Source organism: Nematostella vectensis, chromosome 12 (genome assembly GCF_932526225.1).
Source record: "Nematostella vectensis chromosome 12, jaNemVect1.1, whole genome shotgun sequence".
NCBI lineage: Eukaryota > Metazoa > Cnidaria > Anthozoa > Actiniaria > Edwardsiidae > Nematostella > Nematostella vectensis.
The window spans coordinates 15126272-15148134 of NC_064045.1; the positions used below are offsets into that span (position 1 = coordinate 15126272).

Below are 21863 nucleotides of genomic sequence, written 5' to 3' on the forward strand. Positions count from 1 at the left end.
CGCATAAATGGAGTTGTACTGTTCGCGCATAAATGGAGTTGTACTGTTCGCACATAAATGGAGTTGTACTGTTCGCGCATAAATGGAGTTGTACTGTTCGTGCATAAATGGAGTTGTACTGTTCGCACAGAAATGAAGTTGTACTGTTCGCACATAAATGAGGTTGTACTGTTCGCACATAAATAGCTTTGCACTGTTTCCACACAATTGGAGTTGTACTGTTCGCACATAAATGGAGTTGTACTGTTAGCACATAAATAGAGTTGTACTGTTCGCACATAGCTGGAGCTGTACCGTTCGCACATAGCTGGAGCTGTAATGTTCGCACATAGCTGGAGCTGTACCGTTCGCACATAGATGGGGTTGTACTGTTCGCACATAGCTGGAGCTGTACCGTTCGCACATAAATGGAGTTGTACTGTTCACACATAGCTGGAGTTGTACTGTTCGCACATAAATGGAGTTGTACTGTTCGCACATAAATGGAGCTGTACTGTTCGCACATAGCTGGAGCTGTACTGTTCGTACATAGCTGTACTGTTCGCACATAGCCTTACCTTAGCTAGGCGAATGGCATTGCTGTAGCAGTGTGCTCTGGTGTAGAAGTGGATCGCATCCTTTACATTGTCCTACATCACAGACAGGAATTTTTAGTTAGACTAGAGGACTTTTGGTGGTTAATAACAGCAACATCGTAGACAAGAGGACAGACAAATCACAGGGATGATCATAAAAAGGCAACTGACCTGATTCTCAAACTGTCGAGCAAGATGATAACATGCTGCTCTATCACCAGTCTCATTGCAGATTTCAGCGGCCTGGATAAGATAGTAATAGTGTTAGTGTTATCATCGTATTTCATAGGTAAGGGTTTTACAGTTATATGAAAAGATAAAACGAAATTACTGTACAATGATGACCTTTTCGAGATTTCCACAGTAACAATAGACCCTGACAAGGGAAAGGTTATCCCGGGCGGCCTCGTAGAACTGCAAGGCAGTCTCCATCTCACTTGTGCTCTCCATGTACTGGGCCCACCACTTACGCAGTTCCCTAAAAATGTAATCATCACCATTAGATGTCAAGACGTCTCAACACGATGTCACGGCAAGATGTCACCACACGATGTCATGCCAAGATGTCACGGCAAGATGTCACAACACGATATCACAGCAAGATGTCACTGCAAGATGTCACAATATGACGTTGCAACGAAGATGTCACGAATTCTGTCACAACAAGACGTTACAACAAGACGTCACGGCATTATGTCATAACAAGACGTCACAACAAGACCTCACAACAAGATGTCACGGCATGATGACACGGCATGATGACACGATATGACGTTGCGACAAGATGTCACGACAAGATGTCATGGCAAGACCTCACAACAAGACGTCACAACGAGATGTCACGGCATGATGTCACGGCAACATTTCACGGCATGATGTCACGGCATGATGTCACGGCATGATGTCACGGCATGATGTCACGAGGTGCCAAGTCAAGATGGTGGTGCAAAGCTTACTTGTCTTTCGTCTTGAGAATATAAGCCTCTAATTGATGAGGATCGTCCAGTAACATCCGGGGTACTTCAAAGCGATGTGTGTCGGACTTCTCATAGCTGAAATAGAATTGACCATTGAGACAGAACAAGTAAAGAATGCAGGGCTATAATTAAACACTCTGAATTATAATCAGAGATGGAAACAAGATCAGGATCTTGAAATCAATCTCTTTCGCTATAATTTCCTTGTGTGGTGGTGTAAGTCTTGTCTCCGGAGGCTATATAAGGGGAAAAGGTACTTTTTTGTATTACATAGGGTACAAAGGAAAATTTATCTAAGAACAAACACATTACTAAGGGCCTTACTTGACGATAGCGGCAGACATGTTGCCCATGGACTCAAGGTGCTTGGCGTAGTTATAGTATGTCGTCCGCAGGTGGATGCGGTCATGAAGCTCCGCAACTTCAATAGCCTGCAAAGCATAGAGACAGTTACTGCAGCCCGTAAGACAGACATGTGACAGCCTGTACATCTAATAGTCTAAAGCACAGCAAGGTTCACAATAACCTGTACGACACACACTGTAATCACCCTGTATATAGCATTGCCTGTAAAGCACTGTAAAGAGTTGGTTATGTACTTTAGCCCATGAAGCTCCCAACCAATAGGCTTTAAAGCACAGAAACGGTTTATGATAACCGTACAATTCTTAAGAAGTTATAACTTCCTGTACATCCAATAGGCTTTAAAGCACAGAGACAGTTTATGATAACCGTACGATTCTTAAGAAGTTAAACCTACCTGTACATCCAATAGGCTTTAAAGCACACAGAGACAGTTTATGATAACCGTACGATTCTTAAGAAGTTAAACCTACCTGTACACCCAATAGGCTTTAAAGCACACAGAGACGGTTTATGATAACCGTACGATTCTTAAGAAGTTATAACTTCCTGTACATCCAATAGGCTTTAAAGCACAGAGACAGTTTACGATAACAGTACGATTCTTAAGAAGTTAAACCTACCTGTACATCCAATAGGCTTTAAAGTACAGAAACAGTTTACGATAACCGTACGATTCTTAAGAAGTTATAACTTCCTGTACATCCAATAGGCTTTAAAGCACAGAGACAGTTTATGATAACCGTACGATTCTTGAGCGCCTATGAATAGCCGTGCAAGTCAGAAGTGTTTTTTTCTTTCTATGGTTCTATGTACCTTGGTCCACTGGTTGCTTGCTTGGTAAAGTTGGTTCAGCAGGTCAAAGCGTTGACTGTTTTTGTAGAGCTTTTCTGCCTCATCCTTATATAGACAAAAAAGAATAAAAAGATGAGCGTACTTTGATCTTGCAGTAATCCAAATGAGACGTGATAGCACGTACTGTATATAGGTCAGGTTAATTTCTTTTTAGTTCATATATTTATGATGTATATATCTATTGTTACTTAATTAGCTTAGGATAGTTTCTTCGCAGATGAAGAGCCACCTAGTGGATATGTTGCAGTCAATAATGAATGTCAGTCCAAAATGAAAATGGACTAGTCAAAAATGAAACCAAACCAGTCCATATTCGTTTTTAACTAGTTTAAGTAGTGGGGTTAGGGCTAGTTTAAGTAGCGGGGTTAGGGTTAGTTTAAGTAGTGGGGCTAGGGTTAGTTTAAGTAGTAGGGTTAGGGTTAGTTTAAGTAGTAGGGTTAGGGTTAGTTTAAATAGTAGGTTTAGGGTTAGTTTAAGTAGTAGGGTTAGGGTTAGTTTAAGTAGTGGGGTTAGGGTTAGTTTAAGTAGTGGGGTTAGGGTTAGTTTAAGTAGTAGGGTTAGGGTTAGTTTAAGTAGTGGGGTTAGGGTTAGTTTAAGTAGTAGGGTTAGGGTTAGTTTAAGTAGTAGGGTTAGGGTAAGTTTAAGTAGTAGGGTTAGGGTTAGTTTAAGTAGTGGGGTTAGGGTTATTTTAAGTAGTGGGGTTAGGGTTAGTTTAAGTAGCGGGGTTAGGGTTAGTTTAAGTAGTGGGGCTAGGGTTAGTTTAAGTAGTGGGGTTAGGGTTAGTTTAAGTAGTGGGGTTAGGGTTAGTTTAAGTAGTAGGGTTAGGGTTAGTTTAAGTAGTGGGGTTAGGGTTAGTTTAAGTAGTAGGGTTAGGGTTAGTTTAAGTAGTGGGGCTAGGGTTAGTTTAAGTAGTAGGGTTAGGGTTAGTTTAAGTAGTGGGGTTAGGGTTAGTTTAAATAGTAGGATTAGGGTTAGTTTAAGTAGTGGGGTTAGGGTTATTTCAAGTAAAAAAAATAGAACTAGCGACTAACAAAGGCGACGAAAACAAACACAATTTGATGACAGCAGCTTTAATCGTTGTAAATACAGGAATCTAATAATAAGTGGTACTGTCGTTCTACTCATTCATACAGCCATTACAGTCATGTGGGTCATTGAAGGTGCGCCATCTTTGACGCTCTCATAAGGGAGACCTCTGTGGAATAGTCAAAGACTATGTTGGGCTTGGCAATTTTGTTCAATCTATTCAGGGAAATTAATGAATCAATCACACTAAATTTAGTGACAATTCTTGCATTGTCATTTGCTTTCTCTATTATCTTAGCAAGAAGGGAGTTTGGATGTAGCGGACCTTTATCGACTACATTGATCTTTACAGAAACATAATCATTTTCTTGAAAGTTTAGCTTTCTTGGTCGTGTTTCCTTCATTTTCCGATTATAACCTGCCTGGTTTTCGAACACTTGGTCATTTTCACGTTTTCGCTTTTGTGCTCTTGTCTCAATGATGATTCCACTTTCATCTTCTTCCACATTTATATCATGGCTCTCTATGGTGCTGACTGTCATGGTAGTTGTTTTTGATGTCGCTGCCCTTTCAGGGACTGTCGCTCTTTCTTTTTCGTTTTTGGGCTTTTGTCTCAACAGTGGCCAGCTCTTCTTCTGTATTACTCACGGATTCGACTTTATCATCGTTGTTTCCTTCTTCTTGAACGGTGCTTAGGATACCGGTTATTTCCCTCATTGGGGTCAATGCCTTCTCTTTGTGGGGGAAGATGCCAAAAACAACTTCGTAGGGCGATTTGCCAATTGCTCGATGAAGAGTGATATTTTTTTTGTAGGCCGCCTCATTCAGAATTTTGCGCCAATCATTTGATGCTAATCCCTTCTCTTTAATGAGGCTCAACAAATTCTCCTTTACTAGTCGGTTTGCCCTCTCGACAAGTCCCCTGAGCAGAAGGGTTTCTTGGAGCGCTCCGGGCTTGTGGTATGTTGAACTTTGCTCAGAAGTCATCAACACTCCCTTTAAACTCTCCTCCCCTGTCTGTGTGCAATTTGCATGGAAATCCGAACTGCCAAAACAAGGGCTCGATGGTTTGGGCGACTTCAAGACTTTCCTTCCTTTTCAATGGAAGTAGCCATGAGTACTTGGAAAAATGATCTTCAACATGAAGAGCCCATAAATGCCTCCGTCCACAATTGCAGGGTATCTTACTAAAATCAATTAAATCCATTTCCAGGTGGCTCAAAAATCCATCTGCCTGAATAGGTTTTGTCACCAGCTTCTTGCAATAGTTGGTGAGGCTGGCTTGTTCTTGATGCAATTTGCATATGGAGGTAAATAATGTTATGATTTGTTTAGGTAGGTTACTATAATTCTCACTGAGATACTTGGCAGTTTTATCCCTCCCTCGGTGGCAAATTGCTTTGTGAGCTTGCGAGAGGACATCGTGGATGGTCGATTTATGTACAACGTACTTTCCCTTGGCATCAATGACTCTTCCTTCCTCGTCAACGTTCCACTTATTGCGAATGATTTTCAACTTATCATTGTCCGACAGTGCGATGTCTTTCTTCTCTTCTGGCGTCGTACATTTCAGCCATTGCTTGGCCTTCTCGTAAAATTCGTCACAGATGTATAATGTTGTGTTGCTTTTGCTAGACTTACTTTTTCCTTTAATTCTTCTAATTTCGAGTAGAAATCGTCTGCATCGACACAGACGCTAGCAGCCATTGCTAACTAAACACGCTTTGGTGACTACGCTTGCGTGGAGTTTTGTATTGTTGTTCATTTCCCAAGAGGCGCCACAGTTATAAAATTAGTTTCTAAACCGTGTCTTCCATCGAAATGTCTGGATGGCAGAGTGGTTAAGGTAACGGACTGGCAAGCTAGAGATCGAGAGTTAGATCCTAGTGGTGGCACATACTGGAAAAAAAAGGTAAGATAGGTAGGTAAGGAATAGAGGAAAATGACAAAGCAGGAAAGGAATGAGAGTGAAAAGAAAAGGAATGGGAGAAAGGAGGAAAGGGACGAGAGATAGTGGAAATGAGCGAGTAGAAACCCCCGAAAAATACCTAGCCCCATTTTTTTAAATGAGACCCCAAAAAGGGAAAATCCCTTTTTAGAATCATTGACATATTCAACCATATTATTTTAGACTAGTCCAATTTTATTTTGGACTGGTTTGGTTTCATTTTGGACTAGTCCATTTTTATTTTGGACTAACATTCATTTTCGACTACAACAGATACACTGTGAATAAATTATTATTATTATTATTACTATTACTATTACTATTACTATTACTATTACTATTACTATTACTATTACTATTACTATTACTATTACTATTATTATTACTATTACTATTACTATTACTATTACTATTACTATTACTATTACTATTACTATTACTATTACTATTACTTTTACTATTACTATTATTATTATAGCAAAAGATGTGCTTCACCTTCATGCCAAGCTGGAGTGCAAGCACAGCAACTCGGGCGTCAAGCTCCGGCTCATCTGCACTCTCGCGCAGGGCTTTGGCCGCGCGTGCATTGCGCATGTTCCCCAGACACACAGTAGCTACGTCCAGTCGCTTCGTCTTGACGCACATGCGTGCCATGTTCTCCCAAACTGACTCGCTGAAGGGACAAGACACATATAATTATTATCTTTCAAAGTGTTTTGTTTTTGGTTGAAGTTTTGCTTTAGATTGTTTACATACGGCTTGTCTAATATAAACGGATCCAATATATACGATATACAATATAAACGGATCCAATATAAACGGATCCAATATAAACGGATCCAATATAAACGGATCCAATATAAACGGATACAATATAAACGGATACAATATAAACGGATACAATATAAACGGATCCAATATAAACGGATCCAATATAAACGGATCGAATATAAACGGATCGAATATAAACGGATACAATATAAACGGATACAATATAAACGGATACAATATAAACGGATACAATATAAACGAGTTGCTGGTACCTCTTGATCAACTTGATAGCCTTGAATGCCTCATCCATGTTACCGATAGCTGACAGATAGCTGAAGTCCATCATTGCTCTCTTCGCCTCGTCATTGGCGTTCTCTAGGCCTGTGAAGTCTCGCATGGTGTGCTTGGTGACCATACGGCGGTGTGGCAGGGGAGGCGGAGAGACTGCGCCATGCATGACCGGCAGAGGTGCCTTTTCACTTGTGTCCGTGCCACCCTAGGATAAAAACACAGAGAGTATTTTCTTTTAAATAAAATAAAAATAAGGATACAAATAAAGAAAATTAAACGACATAGGAAGAAAGGCCACAAACTTTCTCACCTTGTTCATAAGGTAGAAGAATGGGACCTCTACACCCATCAGACCTTGGACAGACAAAATTGAGGATTAGGCGCAATCCAGTCAATCATAGCTACACCGTACCGCGCAATCCAGTCAATCATAGCTACACTGTACCGCGCAATCCAGTCAATCATAGCTACACCGTACCGCGCAACCCAGTCAATCATAGTTACACCGTACCGCGCAACCCAGTCAATCATAGCTACACCGTACCGCACTAGAATATGAACATTTCAAAATCATAGCAACACCGTACCGCACTAGAATACGAACATTTCAAAATCATAGCTACACCGTACCGCACTAGAATACGAACATTTCAAAATCATAGCTACCGTACCGCACTAGAAAACGAACATCTCAAAATCATAGCTGCACCGTACCGCGCAATCCAGTCAATCATAGCTACACCGTACCGCACTAGAATATGAACATTTCAAAATCATAGCAACACCGTACCGCACTAGAAAACGAACATTTCAAAATCATAGCTGCACCGTACCGCACTAGAATACGAACATCTCAAAATCATAGCTACACCGTATCGCACTAGAATATGAACATCTCAAAATCATAGCTACCGTACTGCACTATAATACGAACATCTCAAAATCATAGCTACCGTACCGCACTAGAATATGAACATCTCAAAATCATAGCTACCGTACCGCACTAGAATATGAACATCTCAAAATCATAAGTACACCGTACCGCACTAGAATACGAACATCTCAAAATCATAGCTACCGTACGGCACTAGAATACGAACATCTCAAAATCATAGCTACACCGTACCGCACTAGAATATGAACATCTCAAAATCATAAGTACACCGTACCGCACTAGAAAACGAACATTTCAAAATCATAGCTGCACCGTACCGCACTAGAATACGAACATCTCAAAATCATAGCTACACCGTACCGCACTAGAATATGAACATCTCAAAATCATAGCTACCGTACTGCACTAGAATATGAACATTTCAAAATCATAGCTACCGTACCGCACTAGAATACGAACATTTCAAAATCATAGCTACCGTACCGCACTAGAATATGAACATCTCAAAATCATAAGTACACCGTACCGCACTATAATACGAACATCTCAAAATCATAGCTACCGTACCGCACTAGAATATGAACATCTCAAAATCATAGCTACCGTACCGCACTAGAATATGAACATCTCAAAATCATAAGTACACCGTACCGCACTAGAATACGAACATCTCAAAATCATAGCTACACCGTACCGCACTAGAATACGAACATCTCAAAATCATAGCTACCGTACCGCACTAGAATATGAACATCTCAAAATCATAAGTACACCGTACCGCACTATAATACGAACATCTCAAAATCATAGCTACCGTACCGCACTAGAATATGAACATCTCAAAATCATAGCTACCGTACCGCACTAGAATATGAACATCTCAAAATCATAAGTACACCGTACCGCACTATAATACGAACATCTCAAAATCATAGCTACCGTACCGCACTAGAATACGAACATCTCAAAATCATAGCTACACCGTACGGCACTAGAATACGAACATCTCAAAATCATAGCTACCGTACTGCACTAGAATATGAACATCTCAAAATCATAAGTACACCGTACCGCACTATAATACGAACATTTCAAAATCATAGCTACATCGTACCGCACTAGAATACGAACATCTCAAAATCATAGCTACACAGTACCGCACTAGAATATGAACATTTCAAAATCATAGCTACCGTACCGCACTAGAATACGAACATCTCAAAATCATAGCTACACCGTACGGCACTAGAATACGAACATCTCAAAATCATAGCTACCGTACCGCACTAGAATATGAACATCTCAAAATCATAAGTACACCGTACCGCACTATAATACGAACATTTCAAAATCATAGCTACATCGTACCGCACTAGAATACGAACATCTCAAAATCATAGCTACACAGTACCGCACTAGAATATGAACATTTCAAAATTATAGCTACCGTACCGCACTAGAATATGAACATCTCAAAATCATAGCTACACCGTACCGCACTAGAATATGAACATCTCAAAATCATAGCAACACCGTACCGCACTAGAATACGAACATCTCAAAATCATAGCTACCGTACCGCACTAGAATATGAACATCTCAAAATCATAGCTACCGTACCGCACTAGAATATGAACATCTCAAAATCATAGCTACACCATACCGCACTAGAATATGAACATCTCAAAATCATAGCTACACCGTACCGCACTAGAATATGAACATCTCAAAATCATAGCTACACCGTACCGCACTAGAATACGAACATTTCAAAATTATAGCTACCGTACCGCACTAGAATATGAACATCTCAAAATCATAGCTACACCGTACCGCACTAGAATATGAACATCTCAAAATCATAGCTACACCGTACCGCACTAGAATACGAACATCTCAAAATCATAGCTACCGTACCGCACTAGAATATGAACATCTCAAAATCATAGCTACCGTACCGCACTAGAATATGAACATCTCAAAATCATAGCTACACCATACCGCACTAGAATATGAACATCTCAAAATCATAGCTACCGTACCGCACTAGAATATGAACATTTCAAAATTATAGCTACCATACTGCACTAGAATATGAACATTTCAAAATTATAGCTACCGTACCGCACTAGAATACGAACATTTCAAAATCATAGCTACCGTACCGCACTAGAATACGAACATCTCAAAATCATAGCTACCGTACCGCACTAGAATACGAACATCTCAAAATCATAGCTACCGTACCGCACTAGAATATGAACATCTCAAAATCATAGCTACACCGTACCGCACTAGAATATGAACATCTCAAAATCATAGCTACAACGTATCGCACTAGAATATGAACATCTCAAAATCATAGCTACCGTACCGCACTAGAATATGAACATTTCAAAATCATAGCTACCGTACCGCACTAGAATACGAACATTTCAAAATCATAGCTACCGTACCGCACTAGAATACGAACATTTCAAAATCATAGCTACCGTACCGCACTAGAATATGAACATTTCAAAATCATAGCTACCGTACCGCACTAGAATACGAACATCTCAAAATCATAGCTACACCGTACCGCACTAGAATATGAACATCTCAAAATCATAGCTACCGTACCGCACTAGAATACGAACATCTCAAAATCATAGATAGTGTACTATAGTAGAATATGAACATTTCAAAATCATAGCTACACCGTACCGCACTCGAATATGAACATCTCAAAATCATAGCTACCGTACCGCACTAGAATACGAACATCTCAAAATCATAGCTACCGTACCGCACTAGAATATGAACATCTCAAAATCATAGCTACACCGTACCGCACTAGAATATGAACAACTTAAATCATAGCACCATACCGCACTAGAATATGAACAATTTAAATCATAGCTACTGTACCATACTATACTAGAATATGAACATTTCAGAATCATAGTTAATCCTTATTTTATAACTTCTTCCCGTTTTACTTACTTGTGTGAGAAGCATCAATAGGGAAGTTGTCCTGTAATAGTATGCCATGTTCTGGTGTGGCGAACAAAGAAACTATCATGACTTCCCCCTAAAAAGATAAAGACCAACAAATATCAATCCGTGACTAATGTACTTGTACTATCTGTGTATATATATGACTCACTTGTGTTGATACCTTGTAATATTTGAGTGTATATTGTATTGTGTGACTCACATGTAATATTTGTGTGCATATTGTATTGTGCGTTGGGTGACTCACTTGTGTTGAGACCTTGTAACATTTGTGTGTATATTGTATTGTGTGTTCAGTGACTCACGTGTAATATTTGTGTGTGTATTGTACTGTGTGTTGTGTGACTCACTTGTGTTGAGTCCTTTAAATATTTGAGTGTATATTGTATTGTGTTGTGTGGCTCACATGTAATATTTGCGTGTATATTGTACTGATGTGTGACTCACTTGTGTTGAGACCTTGAAATATTTGAGTGTATATTGTATTGCGTTGTGTGACTCACGTGGAATATTTGTGTGTATATTGTACTGTGTTGTGTGACTCACTTTTGTTGAGACCTTGTAATCTTTGTGTGTATATTATATTGTGTATATTATGACTCATTAGTGTGGAGTCCTTGTAATATTTTTGTATTGTGCATTGTGTGCCTCACTTGTGCAGAATCCTTGTCGTCTGATAACAAGCTCATGGACCTCTTGGGCGTCTTGCTACTGTCCCCTCCCCTCAGAGTCTCACAGACCAGCAATTTGGGTTCAGTTGGGTCCCAGTACTGTGCCACGGGCCGTCGCCCGGCAATCTCTGCAACATGCTGGCCTCGAAGATCAGAGCTATCAGGATCTCCTGCCTCTGAGTTTGCTCCAGTGGCAAAGTCAAAGGTGTGTAGAGCATCAGACTCACAATCCCACACATACAATCTGCTGTCAGGCGTGTTGTTTTCCTGGAATTAAAATACAAATGAGACATGAAGGGACCCACAAAATAATACTAAAAAATAAGAATAAGTCAGGACTTCCAGGTCAGGGTTAGGGTATGGTTGCATAACATCCTCATCACTTTCTGTGACTGGTCACATGTTTGTACAGTACCATGTCACATGTTTGTACTGTATTTGGTCACATGTTTGTACTGTACCTGGTCACATGTTTGTACTGTACCTGGTCAAATGTTTGTACAGTACCATGTCACATGTTTGTACTGTATTTGGTTACATGTTTGTACTGTATCTGGTCACATGTTTGTACTGTATCTGGTCACATGTTTGTACTGTACCTGGTCACATGTTTGTACTGTACCTGGTCACATGTTTGTACTGTACCTGGTCACATGTTTGTACTGTACCTCGTCACATGTTTGTACTGTATTTGGTCACATGTTTGTTCTGTACCTGGTCACATGTTTGTTCTGTACCTGGTCACATGTTTGTACTGTATTCGGTCACATGTTTGTACTGTATTTGGTCACATGTTTGTACTGTACCTGGTCACATGTTTGTACTGTACCTGGTCACATGTTTGTACTGTACCTGGTCACATGTTTGTACTGTACCTCGTCACATGTTTGTACTGTATTTGGTCACATGTTTGTTCTGTACCTGGTCACATGTTTGTTCTGTACCTGGTCACATGTTTGTACTGTATTTGGTCACATGTTTGTACTGTATTTGGTCACATGTTTGTACTGTACCTGGCCACATGTTTGTACTGTACCTGGTCACATGTTTGTACTGTACCTGGTAACATGTTTGTACTGTACCTGGTCACATGTTTGTACTGTACCTGGTCACATGTTTGTACTGTACCTGGTCACATGTTTGTACTGTACCTGGTCACATGTTTGTACTGTACCTGGTCACATGTTTGTACTGTACCTGGTCACATGTTTGTACTGTACCTGGTCACATGTTTGTACTGTACATGGTCACATGTTTGTACTGTACCTGGTCGCATGTTTGTACTGTACCTGGTCGCATGTTTGTACTGTACCTGGTCACATGTTTGTACTGTACCTGGTCACATGTTTGTACTGTACCTGGTCGCATGTTTGTACTGTACCTGGTCGCATGTTTGTACTGTACCTGGTCGCATGTTTGTACTGTACCTGGTCGCATTTTTGTACTGTACCTGGTCGCATGTTTGTACTGTACCTGGTCACATGTTTGTACTGTACCTGGTCACATGTTTGTACTGTACCTGGTCGCATGTTTGTACTGTACCTGGTCGCATTTTTGTACTGTACCTGGTCGCATGTTTGTACTGTACCTGGTCACATGTTTGTACTGTACCTGGTCACATATGATGCTGATCTTGCTCCCACTGCTGTTGCACTTGACACACTTCAGTCGGCCAAGATTTGCTATCACCTCCGTCAGGTTTTTTGGAGTACAGTGCTGCTTTGCTTCTCTAAAACATAAAGAAAACACAAAAAAAAGATTGAGATAACTGTATCATGCCTGCCCCGATTCAAAAACATAAACTTAAAAAAAAAAAAAAAAACAAGGATAAACTTATAGCAGAAGGTTATTGGCTGGCAGCTCAAATATTACTTTTGGTTAGTGCTTCAATAGAAACCTTCCTTTTGTTGTCATAACCTAATTAATCTTTCCTCTCTTAGCAAACCCACCTCCTAGAGACGTCCCAACATTTGACATAGCCCTGAGAGGTGCCAGCAACCAAGAAATTCCCACATAAGTCAAGCAATACTGGGTCTCCCTCTGCTTCTGAGAATGGTAAGATTTGCTTCACTGTACCCTGGCGAAGTAATGTAAAATGCAAATGAGCCTGGCTGCAATTCAATAGTACAAGAGGTACTAGTAATGATTTGGAAAAATAGTAGAATATCCTGAACTTGAAGAGATGAGATTACTGCAATTTTGCTAAATCGTCTTCTGGCTTCCATTATTCAAAACCCTTGCAGTACAAAAATGGTTTCAAATCACGCCACCCCTCCGCAGAGCGCAGACCAATCAAGAAGCACCAAATGTAGCTCTGTTAGTTTAAATGTAGTTCTGTGAGTTTGAATGTAGTTCTGTTAGTTTGAATGTAGCTCTGTTAGTTTGAATGTAGTTCTGTTAGTTTGAATGTAGCTCTGTTAGTTTGAATGTAGCTCTGTTAGTTTGAATGTAGTTCTGTTAGTTTGAATGTATTTCTGTTAGTTTGAATGTAGTTCTGTTAGTTTGAATGTAGTTCTGTTAGTTTGAATGTAGTTCTTTTAGTTTGAATGTAGTTCTGTTAGTTTTAATTATGGAAACCAGAAAGCAGTTATAGTATTTAGAATTTGTTGATGGCAGTTCGCAGAATATTTCAAATCGCGGTAAACTGATATAAAACTATACTTATATTTGATACTGATGTAAGACTATGATATGAGTCTATAATAACATGAGTGTATACTGAAATGAGAGAACACTGAGATTCTACCTACTGTACAAAATTCTACTGATATGAGGTTCTCCTCAAGCACTATAAGCCACTTCAATATTTGATATGGGTTGTACCTGGAAGGTCCTGGCTTGGACTTTTCCGGGTTCTGCTGTGAAGACACTCTGTTCATAGACTACCACTACAGGGGAATCTGAGCTAAAGGAACCTAAAAACATACACAGGACATATCATTCTGAGTTATAATTATGTCTTTCAACACTGGACCATAAATGGTCATTCTTTTATAACTGAAAAAATGGTTTGTACCACAGTAATCAAAATTTAAATATGAATGATTCAGCCAGCACTAAAAACGATAAAATCTGTGCTTGTACAAATGAGATTACCTTCGGCCCTGACCATAGCCTTGTCAGGTGAAACTTCATAAGTCACTACGCGCTTGCCATTCCAGATGGTCGTATGGCTCTGCAACAGAAATAACAACCTGTCAAATAGGCATCTGGGAAACAAAGAACAGTATTACAAACTGCTTTATCTGACTGTACCTTAGTGACAAAGACTCCTTTGATGTGAATATCTGTCTTCAGATCTTGGTGATAGGCAGTGCTGAAGTTCTCAATTGTTAACTGACTTGGCGAAACTTGCACTGCAGCAACCTTAATACAAAAATACCAATATAAAAAAATGCAGCATTCTGCCATGAATAGAGTATATATCAAATTCCAGTTGATTATAATGCGCCTGACCACACTTAATATGTTTATAACATGCTTGTACCTAAAAGGTATAATACCTGTTGATTAAAATGTGCCTTCATGACCTGCTCATTCAGTATGATGACCGTCGCAATGCAATTGACAGCCAGGATATTTTTACTTGAAGCCCACTGCAACAAGTCAATGATTCATTGAGTATACCTTGATCTCACTTAGTAAATCTCTATCATGAAGCCTATCATTAAACTTTACCTCTATTTGTGTGAGATCTGCCTCTCCCTCTAGTATAGAAGGAGGCTGTAATTCCCACATTTCTTCACCTTCCTCTTTTCTTCCTTTGCCTTTAGGGGAGGCATGCTTCCACATAGCTACCTTGCCCTTGCTGGTACAGCCAGCAAGAAGATCTGTAAAAAAGTGCTGCGATACTGAAATGTCCAGGGTTTATATTCTACTGGTTTTATAAAATAAAAAGATGCATGTATATCTATCTCTTATCAAAATCTGCATGATTTCATTAGTGCGAATTCATAAAAAGCAATAAGTGCTGTACCTTTTGATTTATTGTATGATATACAATTTATACATTCTCCTGGCTCAAAGCCTTGGCCTTTGAGGGACAAGAAATAGTTATCATCCTGCTCCAAGTTCCACATTCTGCAATATCAAAATAAATAGAAAAAAGGTAAATGTTACTAAAGGTTATTTCTTAGTGAAGGACCTTAAGGTATTTTCAATTGATACTCATGACTTCCCCCCTATCAAAAAAATCATGGGTTTGTGGCTAGTTATCTCCCTAACATGCCCTCACCTGACAATATTTTCTCCTGTGGCTGTTGCTAGAAGCTGTCGACCAGCCCATATCAAATGGCTTTTTGATGCTTGCCCACTCAGCTTCACCTTGATTTAATCAGCAATAAATAATTAAGACCAAAATCAAATAAGTTTTATTGAGAGCCCCATACTATGGGGACAGGGTGAGGGGTCTAGAAAAATACAAAAGCAAAATAATGATAAATGTTTTTTTGATGACCCTAGATTTATAGCTAGCGAGGTGCTTATCATGGGAGGTGACTATCATGGAAGGTGCTTATCATGGAAGGTACAAATCATGGAAGGTGCTCATCATGGAAGGTGCTCATCATGGAAGGTGATAATCATGGAAGGTGCTTATCATGAAAGGTGCTTACCATGAAGGTGCTTATCACGGAAGGTGCTTATCATGAAAGGTGCTTATCATGTAAGGTGCTTATCATGAAAGGTGCTTATCATGAAAGGTGCTTATCATGAAAGGTGCTTATCATGAAAGGTGCTTATCATGAAAGGTGCTTATCATGAAAGGTGTTTATCATGATAGGTGCTTATCATGAAAGGTGCTTATCATGAAAGGTGCTTATCATGAAAGGTGCTTATCATGGAAGGTGCAAATCATGGAAGGTGCTCATCATGGAAGGTGCTTATCATGAAAGGTGCTTATCATGAAAGGTGCTTATCATGAAAGGTGCTTATCATGAAAGGTGCTTATCATGAAAGGTTCTTATCATGGAAGGTGCTTATCGTTGTAGGTGCTCATAGTGGAAGGTGCTCATAGTGGAAGGTGCTCATAGTGGAAGGTGCTTATCATAGAAGGTGCTCAAAGTGTAAGGTGCTTATCATGGAAGGTGTTATCATGGAAGGTGCTTATTATGGTAGGTGCTCATAGTGGAAGGGGCTAATCATGGAAAGTGCTCATCATAGAAGGTGCTTATTATGGAGGGTGCTTATCATGGTAGGTGCTCATAGTGGAAGGGGCTAATCATTGAAAGTGCTCATCATAGAAGGTGCTTATCATGGAAGGTGCTTATCATGGTAGGTGCTCAATGTGGAAAGTGCTCGTCATGGAAAGTGCTCATCATGGAAGGTGCTTATCATGGAAGGTGCTTATCATGGTAGGTGCTCATAGTGGAAGGGGCTAATCATGGAAAGTGCTCATCATAGAAGGTGCTTATCATGGAAGGTGCTTATCATGGTAGGTGCTCATAATGGAAGGTGCTCATCATGGAAAGTGCTCATCATGGAAAGTGCTCTTCATGGAAGGTGCTTATTATGGAAGGTGCTTATTATGGAAGGTACTCAAAGTTTAAGGTGCTTATTGAAGGTGCTTATCATGGAAGGTGATAATGTTGTTCCAGAGTAGAGAAGACAAGCAATATTCACCTTAATGGTTTCAGTAGTGCTTCCGTCTTTAGCTATGGTGTGCTGTGATAGCATCAATCCATCAGTGACAGCTACAAGCATGTCTCTACCCTCTGCATAAAGAAGAGTCTTGACTGGACCTTCCACTGTAAACCTTTGGAAGCACTTGCCTCTATCATCAATATGATACACATTACCTGTGCCAAAATAAAGCTGATGAGGACATAATAATATCGTCTGCCAGTTACACTTTATCACTAGACTCTGATTATTGTATTTGCTAAGACTAACGGCAATAAAACAGTCCCAAATAAAGAGAAAATGAATCAACACAAGGTTGAAAGGGTAGGTTTAACACCTTAGTGTGCAAAGATGTAGTTTCACTGGCGTTTTTAGCATTAGCCCTTTATCTGAGCAAAATAGACTGGCCTGTATGGGTGTTGTATCTTAAAGCACTGAACAGTATGTGAAAAATAGGTAGTCCTGGTTATTTGACAGGTTGTCTGTAGCTTTTTCTAGTTGTACCAAATGGAGAAAGCTAGGTTTATAACTTTGGCAGGTGTATACAGTAAGGTAAAACCCCAAGCTAACCTTACTCTGGTTCCTCAATGAAACCTTCATGCACACTTGATATCTTTGGAATCTTACCATCTGTTGTTCCAAGGTAGAAGTTATTTTCAGCTGGGGGTTGAAGTATTGCCATGACTTTATTTTTCTGCCAAGAATACTCCTTGTCAGACCTGTGGTAAAAAAACATGGAATTATGGGATTGACATTTTTTGAGAAAATAAGGTCCAAAATCCCACCACCTGGAACAAGAAATATGGTCAATCTTTGTGAGACAAAATTCACCACCCTTGGTCAAGCAAATATTGTATGTCATAGCACATTCTGATAACTGAACCGACTTTTCTTTTCCTTTGTTAACAAAATATTTTCAATATTTTTTATATAATTATATAACATGTAATCTGTGGTCATTATGACTTCATCAGCAGAACAGCAATCGTCACATTTCACTCTCCGTAATCATGGAAAAGCATGAGGTTCGTACCCTGTCCTCATCCTGTAAAATCGCCATATAGTGGATTTGACCAAGACGTCCTGAGATTGAATTTTTGAGAGTTCTACGCTGAATACTCAGCCCCCCACCCCACCCCACCATAGTGCACTGGCATTGACAGGTGAATTAATTAGTTCCTACTTCTCCACATGAGCTTACCCTGCAGTGGATGACTTATAGATGCAGACTGTGATGGCAGACTGCAAGTCATGTTGAAACAAGGGATTCTGCTGTAATCTGCCTTTTTGGTCAGCCTTCCATCCCACTACAGTCCCATCCTGAAAAAGTATAACATAAAATTAGCTTAACAACATTTCTGAATTATATGAACAGTATTGTACCAACCATTTAAGAATGGTAGACATAAACATTTGGATGTAAGAAAAAACTAACTTTTTATATTGTGTTACTCTGCCATCCGACTGATCTTATAACTGATCACAAAACTGTTGTTGCCTGATGTGTTTCATCTAATTGTCTTACCACATCTCCTGTGACAAGCTTGTTGCCTGATGAGTTCCATCCAATCGTCTTACCTCATCTCCTGTGACAAGCTTGTTGCCTGATGAGTTCCATCCAATTGTCTTACCTCATCTCCTGTGACAAGCTTGTTGCCTGATGAGTTCCATTCAATTGTCTTTATAGCAGCCTTATGTGCGGAGAAGGCCTCGTGGAGCTCATGGTCATGATCATTCCACAACAAGAGGTCGCCACTCTGCCACCCAACTGCAAGGATCTTCCTGCTTGGATGCCATTTAATGGCAGTTACCTCACAGGAACGCTGAATTGACGAGTCCTCAACTAGCTCACCCTATAACATAAACATTGACACAAGACACAAGGGTAAGGCCAGTGCAATCTACACCTACAGCATGGGATAATCATTTGAGACACATAGATAATATTATGCTGGAAATCCTCACTTAATTCAGAATTTTAAGTAAAACTAATTAAGGGCAAAAGATTCCAACAAATGTGCTGTCTGGAAATTGAATGAAACCTAGACTCTTGCCCACCTGCACTGCTTCAAACTTTGATAAACAATTGACTGAATCCTTCGCCCATTCCAACGCAAAATTTAGGAAAAACAAAACAAGGGATCTTTAAAATTCATAGATTTCTCATGACAATATGCCCTTTTGGGGTGAGGCCCCGAAAAGCTACAGAAAACATTATTTCCTCCAATCTCAGAGATGTTGCCCAAGTGAGCACAAGAAGGTAAGAACCTGATGCACCAAACTATTACTCTTCCAGCCATCCTTTTCAAAAGTCAACCAATCATAAAACAGATTAGGCAGTACATAAGAAACACAGAAAAAAGTCAAAGCCAGTAAAGGAATTTTACCTTCACACATTGATAACAAAATAAGGTGAAATTTGAATTATCACTAATAAAAAAGTTAGGGTATTGTAATATGCAATCACTTGCAATTAAACAATCCAGCTAATTTTCAGGTTTGACAAAGGGACGTAATCTAATATCAGTCTTTTCATAATATTTTTGTTTGCAATATTTTTGTTTGAAAAGCTTTTTCCTGGATATCTCTTGAATTGAATATAATATCCTAGTGTGCTTTTTGATCACACACCCATACATGTATGTAAAGACAAAACCTTTTTGATCACACACATGCATACATGTATGTAAAGACAAAACCTATTTGATTACACACATGCATACATGTATGTAAAGACAAAACCTGTTTGATCACACACATGCATACATGTATGTAAAGATAAAACCTATTTGATTACACACATGCATACATGTATGTAAAGACAAAACCTATTTGATCACACACATGCATACATGTATGTAAAGACAAAAACTATTTGATCACACACATGCATACATGTATGTAAAGACAAAATCTTTTTTATCACACACACACATTCTTGTATATAAAGACAAAATCTTTTTGATCACACGCACGCATTCTTGTATGTAAAGACAAAACCTTTTTGATCACACACATGCATACATGTATGTAGAGCCAAAACCTATTTGATTACACACATATACATGTATGTAAGACATCAACACCTTTTCATCACAGACAAGCAAACACCTATTTCAATAAAGAGTTGCATCTGCAAATAATGTATCATAATCCACAGTGGTTCATGGGTAATGTATATAGGGCTGTATCCTGGCCTCTGGTCACCATGTGATATTTAGAGGTAGATTAACAAGAAAGCTAAAGCTTTCTAAACCTGTGTTGATTTGTTTGTTTATGCTTATTTTTTATTCATTTATTTGATACCCATGAAGCACTGGGGCTTACGACACAGATTCTCCAAGTGCAACCTTATTTCAAATAGGTGCATGTAAGACGTCAACACTTATTTATGTTTTTGGTTTTGAGTCTGGAGTAGACACATTAAATACTGTACAACAGGAAATATATTAACAACAAAAGTATGTACACTTAAAAACTAGATTAACTGGTCGAGACAATTTACATAACTAACAGATTTTGTTGTAAACTGGATAAACAATTTTGGACAAAAAGTTTTCACCTGTTGAAGAGAACTGTTAATTTTTCCGTTTTACCCAATCAATCAATACCTACTTCTATTTATTTCCTGGGTTGTAAGGGAAGAGTTTGGCATTATTAGGGGGTGTAAACAGCAAAATTCTTGTCAATAGTATTTTTTTAAATATTTCCTAACAATGCAGCATGTAAATTGTCTCTGCTTGCTTTTTAGTCTTACCTCGTCTAAGTACAAGTTTACAGCTCCGTTCACTCCAGGCTCAGTCTTAGAAGCAACAGCAAGCAAAGGGTAGCTGCTGTGCCATGTTAGCAGAGTTTGCACGCCGACCAGAGGCGCTTGGATCTTATGATCAAAATACACTGCCATAACTCAATGATTTTGCTCTGTTCCTCCCCTGTTGGCCCTGTGATTATAATAAGAGAGCATCTAAGCGCCGACGTACTAATTTGACAATTCCTCCTTCTTTGTCAGTTTCACGTCAGGTGAACTAACGACTTTCTTGACGGAGGAAAGAATGGACACAATTCAGGTGTCGATCTTCAAGAAGAACCAAGCTAAAGCTTGTGTAGGATATGTTCCAATCTAATTCCTGTATTATTTCCAATGTTTAGGAAGAAGATCTCGCAGTTTCCACACGCATGTAAACACAGCTACCGCCGTTGCCACGCAAACGGGTACGAACTCTTGATCCGATTTTCTAAGGTTTTCCGGTGTGTTATAAAATTTCCGAACAGTTTAGAGTCCCAAGAATCGGTTTTAATAATTTTGTGGAGATATCGTGAGGTTTGGGGGTCTAAAGCTGCGCATATTTACCGCCATATAACTGTCTCCTTGTATTTCTCTCTCAAAATATCCGCTTGGAAGACCCGGATGATACTGAGCCCACTCTATAGCGGGCAGCGGTAGGCACCATTAGATACCAGTTCACCCAAGTTCTTTATAGCTACGAGAGGATTTCGCGAGTCAGCGGCTACACGTAGGCTATATAAGTGATAGCGATAGAATGGGGTCTTTATCTGTTTTATGGGGCCAGTGTCGAAAAAAAAAAAAAAAAATAACAACGGAAAAACAAGTATCCAGAAATAAAAAGCAGCAAGCAAGAAACCCTTGACGGCGAAATTCCAGATAAATAAATGTCGAGCAAACCGCGAAAAAAAAAAGAAGAAGAAAATTCCGTTCTGAGCTTGCGGGTCTGAAAGGGGAAGTAATACTTCCTAGTCATCACACTCGACGTCTTCATGTCCTGTTTATGGCTGTGTTGTCTATCGCGTCAACATGTCGCGTTTGAACATCGCAAATCAGCGGAAAACACCGGGTAGAAATAAATAATAAACAGA

The 21863-nt window shown here is 39.5% G+C and overlaps 1 protein-coding gene across 3 annotated transcripts in view; it reads right to left on the reverse strand.

The window, feature by feature from the left end:
• Positions 1-21430, reverse strand: part of LOC5506916 (intraflagellar transport protein 140 homolog) — a 32105-nt gene extending 10675 nt beyond the window's left edge. Inside the window, exons 1-26 of one of the 3 annotated variants that reach the window (XM_048719930.1) lie at positions 21340-21430; positions 20746-20929; positions 18620-18841; positions 18190-18308; positions 17616-17707; positions 16989-17164; positions 15604-15692; positions 15346-15449; positions 15048-15199; positions 14873-14965; positions 14625-14735; positions 14466-14544; positions 14193-14284; positions 13319-13446; positions 12981-13098; positions 11352-11636; positions 10687-10774; positions 7117-7160; positions 6788-7011; positions 6240-6417; positions 2732-2815; positions 1877-1983; positions 1532-1627; positions 921-1053; positions 747-818; positions 558-629 (exon numbers count right to left, since the gene is read on the reverse strand). In XM_048719930.1, the coding sequence (XP_048575887.1) occupies positions 558-629; positions 747-818; positions 921-1053; positions 1532-1627; positions 1877-1983; positions 2732-2815; positions 6240-6417; positions 6788-7011; positions 7117-7160; positions 10687-10774; positions 11352-11636; positions 12981-13098; positions 13319-13446; positions 14193-14284; positions 14466-14544; positions 14625-14735; positions 14873-14965; positions 15048-15199; positions 15346-15449; positions 15604-15692; positions 16989-17164; positions 17616-17707; positions 18190-18308; positions 18620-18841; positions 20746-20892 (3105 nt within the window). In that variant the 5' untranslated portion in view covers positions 20893-20929; positions 21340-21430. The other 2 variants (XM_048719929.1, XM_048719931.1) reach the window with 2 other exon arrangements.
• Between the last annotated feature and the right edge of the window lie 433 nt (positions 21431-21863).